This window comes from Phascolarctos cinereus, unplaced genomic scaffold (assembly GCF_003287225.1).
Source record: "Phascolarctos cinereus isolate Bilbo 61053 unplaced genomic scaffold, phaCin_HiC Scaffold_4;HRSCAF=312, whole genome shotgun sequence".
Taxonomy (NCBI): Eukaryota; Metazoa; Chordata; class Mammalia; order Diprotodontia; family Phascolarctidae; genus Phascolarctos; species Phascolarctos cinereus.
This window is the reverse complement of record NW_027555847.1, coordinates 498,823,772-498,838,477: the sequence shown is the minus strand read 5'-3', so window position 1 is coordinate 498,838,477 and position 14,706 is coordinate 498,823,772. Positions and strand designations below refer to the sequence as shown.

Below are 14,706 nucleotides of genomic sequence, written 5' to 3'. Positions count from 1 at the left end.
ATATCAGAGGTGTTCCTGCTTCCAAGCTAGGCACTCCAATTTCCAAAAAGTGAGAGCAGCAGTAAAACCCAGATCTCATACTGGTATATATAAAAGTGCCATTTGTGGGTACAAAATACAGCTAGGTCTTAGTATAAATCATGAATCCTCCAGAATGGTTGCACCATTTGAAATTGTACTTTAGATTTCCACTGGGCTAAAGGCAGTTAGCATATTTTATTAATCATAACTTCAAATAATGTAAATTCAAATACATGAGAATACTTCATGGGGAATCATTATTTGTACTAATCAGGATCTTGTAAAAATTAGAACTACAGATTTTTATGGAAGGGGGCAAATATGACCTCATTAGCATCACTGGGATTTTTTTGAAATGTGAATCATGATGATGATATTAATAATAGCTAACATTTATATAGCACTTTAAGGTTTGCAAGGGACTCTACATGTTATGTGATTTGATGATTTGATGGATTAGGACTAGAATAGATCTTTAATATATCTTTCTTTATTCAGAAGGAACAGACTAAATGAAAGGAGTGATGGAATAAAATGTATTAAGAGTATGAACACAGGTGATTTGATGGACCTGTGATCACATCACTGTGAGTACTCATTTCAGTGATGCAGCTAGCACCTTGGAAGAAATCTGCAAACTATAGTAGAAGCAGCATTATGGGGAGAACATTTGGTTCAGAAACAGTGGAGTCTAAAGCAGAAACAGCAATATGGTAGGAACTGTATATTTGGCCAAGAGGAAGAAATGTAATGATAAATTTGAGAAACAGCAAAACTGAGCATAGGAGCTAGTAATATTGTGATGATGATGATGATGATGATGATGATGATGATGATGATGATGAGTGACTTCAGCTGTGTGTGTGTAGGCATCCCCTTTTGTGATCTTTTATGATGATTTCATTCCTCAAAAGATAAAAGAAACAAAAGAAGAAACCTCTCCTGGACTTCATTCTAATAAACAAGGAAGAACTTTTCTGCTAAAGTTGGAATGATAGGATACTTGGAAGTGACCACTGCATCTTAGAGTTTGTGAAGTCCAAGGGATTTGGATTCAGTCACCAAGGTTTCAGCTCTATGTCTTTGATCTTAGTAACAGTCTGACATACTCTAGATTATAGAAGAATGTATTAAAAAGAGTTAAGAGAGGAAATATAGGTTCCTTGGCTCAACATTCTATAAGGGAAGTTGACATGAAAAGAATGGGAAGCTATGCAGTGGGAAGAACACAACAGTTCTAATGAAGGAGAAAAGAGAAGCTGTGAAATGTACAAGGGATTTGTTGACCAAATTAGATGTTTTAAAGATCTTTGTAGAATAAGGGAGTGCTAAAGTTTAGTGTGAATTTGGGTTGATAATGAATGTTAATATAAACCCTAAATGAACTCTTGGGAACTGAAAAAATTTTGGAAAATAAGAGGTATTACAGGATTGGTGATAGGCAAAAATGCCTTGATTTTCAAAAAAAAAAGTGTGGGGGGAGAAATTAGCTTCATTTTTTGACACAGTTGTAGAACACATTGTTAAAGGGATAGTTTGTGAGCATTTAGATTGTTGAATAAAAACTGTTTAGGGTAACTTGCTAAAGTAGTAAGCTTTCAAGATCAGGAGACATCCTATATCTGGGTTTCAGGATTTGACATTGTCTCATGCTCTCCCTGTTGGTCAGAATGAAGGGATGTTGGCTATATTTTTTAATTATATGGATTAAGAACTAATTTAATGACAGATGGTGCACAGTATTCTATTTTCTAGAGCACTGGTCTCCAAAGTTGGGCCCTAGGCCCTACAGAGCTTTGGCATGACCCAAGGGATAAATAATTACTCAAAGGTTGAAACTGAGTAACTTCTGAGGTAACTAGTCTTTGGACTTACCCTACCACCTCTTTACCTGTTATCTACTCATACTCATACTGTCGCACTCCCTTTTATAGCCAGGAAAGCTCATAATCTCTTTTGCTACCTGCTTCTCAGGGTAGCCTATACTTCACAGCCACTGAGCTGGGAGGCCTCTCCTGTGAAGAAGTGTTGGCTGTCCCCACCAGTCCCCAACCAGTTGTCACTCACAGGGCAAGCAAGTTAGTCCCGCTGAAGCAGCAGGGCACACTGAGGAGGAGATAGAAGGGAGCCATATGCCTGGCAGATTGAGCCACCACCATCACCGCACTAATCACCATTCCCCCTCGGACCCTGATGGAGGTAGTCCAGGACCCCAATCCCAAGAGCCTTGGGAATAGTGATGCTTCCAGCCAAGTGCCCTCAGCCATTACCCTGGGAAGAAGCCCCTGCAGAGATGCAGTCTGGCAGCTGCTCTTGCAGGTGCTTTATCCATAACTGTTGGAGACCCAGAAAAGAAAGTTTTTGTCACCAAAGTCCTTGGCATTGTCAAATAATTCCACACCAGAAGCTGATGACATTTTTTATCAGTGAAAATGACATTAATGAAGAGGCATCATCATCTGCGCAGCTGCTACCCTCTAAGGACTATGGGACCATTTTTTTCTGATTTGCAACTTCCATATGTATTCTCTTCCCCATTAGATTGTGAGCTCCTTGAGAACAAGGATTGTCTTACTTTCCTATTTGTATCCTTGGTGCTTATTAGTAAAATGCTTTACATATAGTAAATGCTTAATAAATACTTTTTTAATTACTTGATTCAGAAGGCAAAAACATCAAGAAAACATTGCAAAAACAAAACTGATTAAATGACTAGACCTAAATAGTAGTCATTAATTTCTTAATGTCACCTTGAAAGTTGTACTCTAATGAGAGCCTCAGAGATCCCTTATTGGTCCTGTTTTCTCTCCTATTTTTTATCATGGACAAGGGCTTAAATGGCATGCTTATCAAATTGGCAGTAAACATAAAACTGTCTAATAGAGGCAGGGTGCAAAAAGGTCTTGACACATTAAAATGGTGGGCCATGTTCATCATGAGACTTTAATAGGGATAAATAATTACACATTTTAGTTAAAAAATAAGTTTTACCCATTCAAAAATTGGGGTGGGAGAAGGCAGTGTGAAGAATGTGGTTAAACAGTAGAGACTTGAAAATGCAGGGCAGTTCAAATCTCTGAAATGATCTTTGAATATTTATTAGAACCTGAATGTCCAGAATGAGACAAGTGATTGTCCTTGTACATTTGACATCATAGCTATGTGTTCAGTTCTGGGTACTGCATTTTAGGAAGGATTTTCACAAACTGTAGTCCATCCAGACAAGGTTGACTGTTACGGTAAGGGGACAGGATATCTTGTTTTCCCAAGAAAGTGAAGTGAAGAAACTGGAAGTGTTTGGTCTGAAAACTTTTTTTGAGTGGGTTAAGTTACTGCACATATTTCAAGGGTTATCCACTAGGAAAAAGTTTTAGCTTTGTTTTGCTTGTCCCCAGAAGGCAGAACTAGGAAAAGTGGGGTGAAACCATAGAAGCAGATTTTGACTATGTAATTCCTTAGCTACTTAGTCAGTCACCCTGCAGTCTGGCTAGAGAACAGCCAATCCTATTGGTCAGTGACCAGAAGTGTGAAGTTCAGGGCTTGTGTACACACACACACACACACACACACACACACACACACACACACACCACGCACACGCACACGCACACGCACACGCACGTGACCTCCTTCCTTCCCTTCTCTCTCCCCTCCACCCCAACTCCAACCCCTACCCCCATCACAAATGGCATATCTACTAAATATAAAGCAGATTCTCCTGGAAAAGGTTAGCTCTAGATACAGTAGTTCGCCCTGTTCCTATCACTTCTGAGCTCTTTTTCTTCTCTCATTTTTATAGCATAGCATTTAACATCTCAACCATGATGAGGTGATAAAGCAGGGTGCTAATATGTTTCCCAATTTGGCTGTTTTTCCTCTTTGACTTTAATGGTACATTTCTCCCACACACCCCTGAATCTAGTTTTGCTCTAGTAGTTTAGCTGACATATTTCCCCAAAAATGTCAGTTTGTAGGTGTCTGTGCTGTGAATTTGTGTGTGATTGATGCTATTCAAAATAGCTATCATATATTTTTCTTGTGTTTTTTAAAACCACAGAAATAAATATTAAAGAAATTCCTTCTCTGGATCACATTTTGTACCAAAGCACAGAATGCAAACGTGATTTTTTTTGGGTTACCCATTTGTATCAGAAAAGCTTTGTTTTTGATTGAGCTTTTTATATCTGTTGTTATGACATCTTTTATCATTTTAAACCTGGATTAAATTGGGCAGAAACTCAGATAAAGGACTTTATTCCTGTTCTTCACACTTCACTCTTTTTTATCCTATAATATTAAGATCAGGAGAGTGTGTTAAGGAGGCAGCATAGGAAAGACTGGGAATGTTCCCTTGATTGTTTTGTTTAGATGCTAATCTGGTGCTTATATATTTGACCACTGGTACTCTAATCTCATGGAGCAGCAGTATGGTACAGTTGTAGAGCACCAGGGCTGAAAATCAGAAGACATCTTCCTGAGTTCAACTCTAGCCTCAGATGCTTGCTAGCTGTGTGACCCTGGGCAAGTTTCTTAACCCCATTTTCCTCATCTGTAAAATAAGCTAGAGAAGGACATGGCAGACCACTCCAGTATCTCTGCTGAGAAAACCCCAAATGGAGTTGGAACTTGAAGGAATCCAGGGAAGCCAAGAGGTGGAAATGAGGAGGGAAAAAAAATCCAAGCATGAGAGAAAGCCAGTGAAAATTACCAGAGCCGAGACGGAGCATCAGGAACACCAGTGTTGAGGAACAGCAAGGAGACTCACGTCAGATCTTAGAGTATGTGGGAGGGTTTAAGGTGTAAGAAGATTGGAAAGTTTGTTGGGGCAGGGGGAAAGATTATGAAGGGCTTTATATACCAAACCAACGATTTTATACTTGATCCTGGAGGTTATAATTATTTAAATGTTACTCTGATGCTTAATTGTGGTATGGAGTTGCAAATTCCTTCCTCTTTGAGGTTATTCTCCATTTAGTCTGTATATATCTTGTATCTATGATATCTCTTGCATTAGAATGTTTATTTCTTGAAGGCAGGGCTTGTTTTTGCTTTTGCTTTGTATCCTGAATGCTTAGCACAGTGCCTAATGCTTATAAATGTTTAATAAATGCTTTTTGCTTCCTTGGAAAAAAAAAAGACCCAAATGGGTAATGAGGAGTTGGACACAGCTGAAAATGACTGAACAACAACAAAATTCTAATCCCATTTTTATTGGGCATTGCAACGTACAGAAATATCCTTGATGGAAGAATGCTTTATTATATTAAAATAGTTGTATTGAAGTGGAAGGTGGGTGGGATTGGATGACATTTGCTCAGATATTTGTATTCACATCGTATTTCCTTATTTACTAGATGCAGCAGTTAGAGTTGGCACAGATGCAGCAAAGAGATGCCAATATTACAGCCCTTGCAGCCATTGGACCAAGGAAGAAGAGACCACTGGACTCTGTTGTTGGATCTGGAACTGAGGTACCAAAATACGCTGTCTTTATAAGAAATAAAAAGACAAATGTGAAATGAATATGTATAAGTACAATTTCTTGTGCAAAACAGGTGCTCAGTAAATGCTTTTAAATTCTGAAATGCCCCTTTGAACACATCACTTTTCAGGTCAAGAATCTATAGTGATTCTCCATTGCTTACTATATCAGATCCCAATTTCCGAGGCTGTCTTCTAAAAATGTGTCTTTAATTCTCTTATCCATATTTATGTCTAACTATTCAAAATTATCCCTAGTCTCTAGGCAGACTGATTATTATACTATCTTCTTAAAACTATCTGTTTGCCCCTGTGGGTTTTTATTTAAACCATACCCAGAACCTAAATGAGCCCTAAGTTAAAGAAAGAACACAATGTTATTTCCTTACAGGAACAGTTGGAGTTTAAATACGTGGTAAAATCGATATAATGCAGTCATTGTTACATTATGCTATTTTTTTTTGCTTTAATTGCTATAAAGTCCTGAATTGTATCAAAAATATTAAAAGGTCCCTGTTCTACTGTTTTATACTGTCCACCATATTTTATATCCTACCTTGTCTAACCTTAATCCCATCTCTAGTTGGTTGTTATTTGTTAATATGCTGCTGCCTGCTTCTACCCACCATTGTCTCCATTGCCTTCTGAGTCGTCTACAGTTTAGAAGCTTCACAAATTGTTTATCCCATTTTTTGTGGTCCTATAGCATAATAAGAAGAATATTAATCATGAAAAGATAAATAACAAAACCTGCTACATGGATTTCAGCCTATTATCTTCCTCCAGGCATAGCTACTGTGCCTATCCAAGACAAATGTATGCTGATGACTTTACTTAATGATCTGTACATCCAACTTCGTGTCAAAGTTTTGAGTAATATGAATTCCTTTTCTACTCAGTTTTTTTCCCCTTCATGAATTGGTTGATCTTTTGACTAGCTGTGGATTTTTTAGTAGTATTTTATTTTTTCCAATTACATGTAGAGACAAGTTTTAGTGTTCATTTAAAAAAACTTTTTTGAGTTCCAGTTTTTTGTCCTCCTCCTCCTTGCTAAAACAGTAAACAATTTGATATAGCTTATACGTATGCAGTCATATAAAACATTTTTCACATTAAGCATATTGTGAAAGAAGAAACAGGTGAAAAGGGGAAAAAACAAAATGTGAAAAAGAATAAAGTGAAAAAAATATGCTTCAGTCTGCATTTCAGATTCTATCAGTTCTTTTGCTGAATTTGAATAACATTTTCCATCATGATTCCTTTGGAATTATCTTGGATCATTGTATTGCTGAGAAGAACTAAGTCATTCATAGTTGATCATTGCACAATGTTGCTGTTACTGTGCACAATTTTTCCCTAGTTTTTCTCGTATCACTTTGTATCAGTACGTGTAAGTCTTTCCAGGTTTTTCTGAAATCCGCCTGCTCGTCATTTATTATAGCACAGTACTGTTTCATTACATTCACATGCCACAACTTGTTTAGCCATTCCCAATTGATGGCCATCCCCTTGATTTCCAGTTTTTTGCCACCCCAAAAAAGAGCTGCTATAAATATTTTTGTACATATGGGTCCTTTTCCCTTTTTTATGATCTCTTTGGGATACAGAGCTGGTAGTGGTCTTGCTGGATCAAAGGGCATTCAGAGTTTGATTGCCTTTTGGGTGTAGTTCCACATTCTTGCTGTGAATTTCACTGAGGAGGCCAGCCATAGTATCTTGGGGCCTGATGGAATCAACAGTGTCATCCCAAACAGGAACATTTGGAGTACCTCACCACTCATTCTTTCTCAGAGAATCTCCTTTTCAGGACAATCTTTCATGACAGTGGTAAAAATGTTTGAGTATTTCTCCCAGATTCATGTCTCATGTTATTGATTTGGAGGAGCACTAAGGAAATTTATCACCATGGTTGTGCTTATCAAGGAGTCACATATGATCTTAATATGTGTATGGGAGACATCTTGATGGAGGAACAGTTTTCTAGTCTACATTTTTTCTACCAATCAAAGCCCTTTTTGTAGTCAAGAAATAATAAGCATAATAAGGTGTTATATTTACTTCATTTCAGTCAACTGTGAACCTATGAAAGTATGGTTTGTTGTAAAAAGTAGTCTTATCAAAGCCTCCCTATTACTCATTTTCACGAATAAATCAAAAAAAATTTTTTTTATTACTTGCTTATTACTGAGTTCAAAGGATTGTGCTAAACAAGACAGTTCTTTCTCACAAGGAGCCTAAATTCTAATAATGGGAAACAGCACAAATAGGGGAATAATGAATGTACAACAAAGGTGTTCTGGTTTGGAAAGTTGGTCAACAACCATTTATTGGCTTTTATTGTTGTTATTCTTGCTGCTGCTGCTGGTGTTACTGTCCACCACCTTATCTTGCACATTATATAATGAGTTGTTAGAGTCTATATGTCATGGCTTCATTGTCACTGATGGTAAGAATAGATCGCTATTGAAATGATCTAAAAAAAATCTGTTGAATTTTGTATCTGCTGTTATCATCCTTCTGGTTTCATGTCTAAATGTAGCAGCTAGGTGGCAGGAAGGGTAGATTTCTGGACCGGGAATAAGGAAGACTCAAGTTCAAATCCAGCTTCAGGCAGTCATTAGCTGTGTGACTCTGGGCAAGTCACTTAACCTCTGTCTGCTTCATTTGCGAAATGGGAATTATGCTAGCACCTACCTCCCTATGTCCTTGTGAGAATAAAATGAGATAATATTTGTATAGTGCTTTGCAAACCTTGAAGCACTGCATAAATGCTAGCTGTGTGATTGTGATTGTTCTGTATACTTGGGATGATCATGCCAAACTTTCTGTAGGCTTCTTTTCAATGTTTTATGAAATGATTCCATTCATTGTCTTCTGCCATACTTCTGTCAAATTATGCTTTGCAAACCATTGTAAGCCTTGCCTGCCGTATCTTTCTACTTGATAGTAGATCATGTGTTTCTGGCTAAGGTAAAATATTTGCAATACCTGTGTGATATAATCTAAAGCAGTTTATAAAGCTTAAATATTCTGTAAAGGCAGGCCACTGATTATTAAATTGGGGGGGTGTCAAGAGAAACAAGTATTTATATGGGGCTTATTGTATGTCAGGTAAAGTGCTGAACACTTTACAGATATTATTTCATTTGATCGTTAGAACAATCCTGTGAAGTAGGTGCTGGTACTGTCTCCATTTTACAGTTGAGAAAACTGAGGCAAACATAGGCTTTTTTGCCTTTTTTTTTAAAATTTTAAGTGACTTGCTGAGGGTCACAACAGCTTGTAATTATCAGGCCGGATTTGAACTCAGGTCTTCCTGACTTCAGGCCCAAGCCTCTATCTACTGCAATCCCCAAGTAACCAGTGATTTCATCAGCGTGGGGGAACTCTCCCATTTGTAGAAATTCTCTCCATTGGTGTAGATCAGCAACTCTTCATTAACTTCTATTCTAAAATCATTGCTTTGTGTTCTGAGAGTTGAAATGGCTTTCCCATGGCAACTCAGTTAGTAGGTGTCAGAGGCAGGGCTTGAAAACCAAGTCTTGGGGCAGCTAGGTGGCGCAGTGGATGGAGTACCGACTCTGAAATCAGGAGGACCTGAGTTCAAATCCGGCCTCAGACCAAATACTTGACACTCACTAGCTGTGTGACCCTGGGCAAGTCACTTAACTCCAATTGCCTAAAAGCAAAAAAAGAAAAAAAAGAAAAAAAAAAGAAAACCAAGTCTTTTGTTTTCAGAATCTGGCTTTTTCAGAATTTGTTCTGTGAATCTTTACCATACCATAGTTTTCTCACTTATTCTCTTAACAGTTAATTAAAATATGAACAGGTATTTCAGGATTGAGTACACTTAGAAAAATCTATCAAAATTTAAGATGGTTAGCTTTTTTGTGAAGTTTGGACTTAGTTGAAGTATTTATAACCTCTTCTGATTATTGCTCACTCACACCTTTAAATCGACATAACTCCATCTTCATTCACTTAACTGTCTTCCACATACTCCATGTACCGGATACACTGGCCTACTCTATATTCTTTTACAAAATACTCCTCCTCCCTCCACTAGACCTTTGGGTTAGCTGTCCCCATGCCAGCAAGGTTCTCCTTCATCTCCTTCACTGCTTCCCTTTCCTTGACTTCTTTCTTCCAAGATTTATTTCAAGTTCCACTTATTCCAGAAGGCTTTTTTCCTGGTCCTTACTGTTGCTGGTAATTTCCCCTCTTGATATCTTCCATCTAATCTGTACATGCCTTTTATCTTCCTAGCTGTTTACATGTTTTTACTTCCTTCAGAATGTAAGTTCCTTGTAGGCAGGGGCTTTTCTTTCCGTTTCTAGTGCTTTGCACAGTGCCTGTCATGTAGTAGGCACTTATTAAATGTTCGTTGACTTCATTGTGTGTATTGAGAACCAGATGCTTAACTACTCTTTCTGTACATTTTTATGTTGTTTTTTTATCATGAGGCTTTAATGTCACCAAAAAGCCATTCTCTCCCACCCACCTCTGCCCTTCCCCCTCACTCCCTCTGAAATGGGGTGAACAATTTCTCATGGTTTGAAAAACTCAACTGTTATTACTCTCTTTAGGGATTTGTGGCTTGCATTTGTGGCTTCAGTGATTTTTTTCAGAAGATTGACACGTAACTAAAATGTCAAAATATATTTAATAAATCTAAGAATCTACATGTTTTATCAAGATTTTATTGTGCGGCTTCTCAACAAGCATTTCTTGAGGATAAGAATAAAAAAAAAACCATGTGCTGTCAGTACAAGATTGGGATAAAAATCGACTTGCAAGCCTGGCAAATTTTGTCATAAGCAGTGATATGAAACTTGCTTTTTTAAAGCATGGCTGCTCACAAGACTGAGAGATAGAGATTGATATTCTATGTACTCTCATTTTTGGTTTTTAAATGACAACATGAAGCTTCTTTCTCTCAAGAGTCATTTTATTTTATATAACTTTGATAGAGGCTTTCAGTCTTCCATTTCTCAACAAAAACCTTGTAGGTTGTCTTTGAGATTCTGGTCTTTCCTAGTATACACAAAGCTTTAAAAGTCAAATCAAATACCTTAGTCTTTGCAACTGAAAAACCTTGGCTTCTTGCTACTTAGGTGGCATTTCTTAAGCACTGTAATAGTAGCTTAGCTTAAAAGCACTTTGAAAATTGGAAAAGCTATTTTCTTCATAACATGTAAGAGTAGTGGATTGTTCTTGGACCCAGAAAGAGTTAGTTTCAAGTCTTGCCTCTGACACATACTAGCTGTGTGACCTTGGACAAATCACCTATTACTGCTCTAAACAACTACTGAATAACATATGTTGAACAGAAGCTGCTGACCTGTGTAGGGAAAGGGAGTTTCCTTACCTGGAAATTTGCTAAACTGATAATCCTTGGTTTAGGTCCTCTCCTTCACAACAACTCCTAGGGCTTGTGTGAGTATCATTTCCATTTTACTAATGAAGAAACAAGTTCAGAAAATGTTAACTGAATTGTCCAAGATTGTGAACTGAGCATGCTGCATTGAATTGTGACTCTTTCCACCTGTGTAATCTGTTGCTCTTTAATGGAAATGTGTTTTAAATCCTTTTTGACGTACAGAGTTTTCATTGTGATAGGTTAGCGAATTGCACGTGAGCTCTTGTGCGCGCAGACGTGTGCATGCACACACCCACACACACTTCTGCCCAAGTTGTATATATTTAGAGACCTTTATGTCACAGACTTGCTAGAAATCGAATCAGCTTATGCATGAAATTGGGTTCCTCCACGAACAGCTAGCATTTTTTTCTTACAACATATTGATAGTTACTCATTCATCTAGGCAACTGATTCTGACTCCTACACCGTTATTAGAGTATGAGATGTAGTTTTTTTTTCTCCTTGGAAAAGACTGCCTTTCATCTTAGAGAATACCTTGATTGCATCAAGGAATGCTTTTTACTTCTCCCTTATTGATTCTCTATACATTCATCACACAATGGCTGTTCTAGACTTTCTTTTTGGTTCTTCCCCCTCCCCCCCCAAAAAAAATCCCTTCCCCTCTCCCCCAATTGAATATTTCACCTTATACTATACCAGTAAAGTCAAGGCTGTTTGCTGGGAGCTCCGTTTTCCTCCCCTTATCTTCATTTCACAATCCTTTGACATTATTAGCCTCTTTTGTATTTCATCCTTCATTTTGGTCTCTAATGAATAAGTTTCCATTATCTTCTCTAAGACCAACCCCTCTACATATACTGTCATTCCCATCCTTTCCTGTATTCTACAGCATATTCCCCACTATTATGTGTTCTCTCTCCCTCTCCTTCTCCCTCCCTCATCTTCATTCTCTCCCTGTTGACTACTTTATTCCTTACTACATAGAAACACATCCAAGTTTTCCCTATTTTTAAAAATTCCGATATCCTGTACCTCTCCATTTTTCAGCCAAACTCTTTGGGAAAAACTGTCTGTGCTCATTGTCTTCACTTCTCCTTTCATTTACTTCTGAGCCCTCTGACTTCTGACATTATCACTTGACTGAAACTGTCATCTCCAAAGTTACTGTTGATCTCTTAATAGCCAAATTCAGTAGCCTTTTCTTAGTCTTTATTCTTCTTAACTTCCCTGCAGTATTTGACACTGTAGGTTTTTGTGATATGCCTCTTCCTTGGTTCCTTTCCTATCTGATAGCTTTATCTCCTAATACAGCTGCCAAAATCATTTTTCCTGTTGCACAGCTCTGATCATGTATCCCTTTATTTGATAACCTCTAGGGATTCCCTATTACTTCTGGGATCAAGTTTAGATTACTTAGTTTGATATTTAATGTTCTCCATAATCTGGCTCCATACTGCCTTTCTAGCCTTATTCCATTACATCTTACACCCCCCCCCCCCCCCCGCAGTCCAGACATTCTGACTTTTTTGTTATCCTGCATAACCTCTGCACTGGCTAACCTCTACACCTAGAGGTTAGCCTTCAAAACTTCACTTGAGCAAGTGCCCTCTTAGACATGCAGCCTTTATTGATTTTCCTTTCCCCTCCCCAGGTTACCTAGGGAACCTACTTTCTAGGTAGTGTTTTGCATGTACCTATGTATGTTGTTCATGTTGTCTTCCCTGTTAGTATGCAAACTCCTTGAGGGTATGGGTAGTTCTTTACTTTTGTCTTTGTAATCATAGTGCCTACCTACTACAGTGCTTAGCACAAAGTAGGTGCTTATTGAATGCTTGTTTAAACCATCTTAACATCTTATTTTATATCTAAACTAAAATCGTTTGGAGACCATATACTCAACATTTCCATTAGTATCATAGATAAGGCATTAGATATCTCTTGCAAAAATCTGATTTTTCTCAAAATTGGTTCTTTATACTGCCGTCTTATTTCATCCATTCTTTTATGTGAATCATCTAAAAAGTACAGTACAATGGTTGGAAAAGTTCAGACACATTATTTCTTCTGGCATTCATTCTACTGTTACCACATTCAAAGCATAAGAGGGTCACCAATTCAGTCAGTGTTTATGGACTGCTTATTAATGTGTAAGCTGCCCTAGCCGTGTGTAGCGGAAAAATGAAGCAGGGCTAAATATGTTTCTCGACATTTAATTCATGTCATTTTCATGTAATAAAGACTTGAGTACTCAGCTTAGTTGGCAGCAAGCACAAGATCCTTGGAAGGCATTTATGCCCATTTCTGCTTGATATGTGAACCCATGTTTATCTCAAGGACAGGTAACTTGGTATATTTCAAGGTATAACACTTTTTACTTTTGAATGGCTCCAATTGCTAGGAAGATTTTCCTTATATCGAGATGAAATCTGCTTCCCTGTAACTTTTTCTACCCATTGTTTCTATGTAGTTTAACCCTCTGGAGCTACACAGATGTCTAAACTCTCTTCCATACAATAGTTCCTTTTGATAATTTGAGACTGCTACCATAGTTCATCCTTTTCTTTACTCCATTTTTTCTCTTCTATACAGCCTAAACATCCTCAGTTTCATGAACTATTTTTCACATGGCATTAATTTTTCGTATCTTTAACATCTGCATCACTATTCTCTGACAGTATTTGTTTTTCCATGTTCCTTTAATTTACATAATTTATAGAACTAGGCCCAGTGCTATACATGTGGTCTCACATGTATAGGATTGTTGTGCTGTTGTGTCTTGTTATGGATTCTATAGTTGATTATTATTCCATTAGGGTTTTGGCAGCTACATCACTATTGACTTATTTTGTGCTTTTTGTCATCTAAAGCACCCAAGTCTTTATTACGTGAATTGTTGTCTAGAAACATATTTATCCCTGCTGCATTCTTCCCTCACCTCTACAGTTTTACAGTGGATTTTTTAAGCTAATTGTACAAATTGGCGTTTATTAGTGTGTGCATATATTAGTATATGTATGTGTGTATGAAGATATGTATGTGTGTGTATATACGTATACATGAGAAGCTTTGACTCATCAATTACAGACTTAACTAAAAAAAAATAGCTATTATTCTTAGCTTCCTGTTCTGTACAAATTTGGAGCTTATTGTTTCTTTGTCTTTATCTAAATTAAAGCTCATTCTTATATAAATGCTAGGGCATAGCCTTCCTTATACATATACATATATACATATACATATATATATATATACACACACATATATATATGTATATAAAACTTCCTTATGATTTTATTTAAAAATTTGACTTTTGTGGATTTTTTAAAATATCTACAGGGCCCACTGTAGCCCTCTTCCAAAGAACCATTCTTTATAATGTAGAAGAAAAAAAGGAAGAAAAAATTAAGTAAAACTGATGGACACGAATATATAGCTATTAGTGACCACAAATTCAAAATTGAAAAGTTAAAAACAGTAAGATCTTTCATACTTGCTTCCCATTATAGAACCTCAGAGATATCAAGTATTTCAACAAGATTCATCATTTAGTTAAACAACTTTGACTGTTTTTCTACCATATAGAAATTTGCTCTGATGAGAAACAGAGGAACATGGTTATAACAATATCAAGACTGTCTCTCCAAAGCCCCAGACTGAACTGATATCAGTATATATGAGGATAAAACTTCCTTAGCTCTGTTTGACTCTAGATGAGAATCATAGTTAACATTTATTTTGGAACAGCTAATCTAATCATACAGCAAAGTTCTACATTATTCACAGGGTACATAGCCAGGTTCAGAATTACCTAGGTGGAAAAA

At 37.2% G+C, this 14,706-nt stretch overlaps 1 protein-coding gene across 1 annotated transcript in view; it reads left to right on the top strand.

Moving 5' to 3' along the window:
• The window catches only part of TAF4B (TATA-box binding protein associated factor 4b), a 182,353-nt gene that overhangs the window by 118,323 nt on the left and 49,324 nt on the right, over window positions 1-14,706 (top strand). Inside the window, 1 exon segment of the mRNA XM_020968729.2 lies at window positions 5,376-5,492. Coding sequence (XP_020824388.1) covers window positions 5,376-5,492 — 117 coding nt within the window.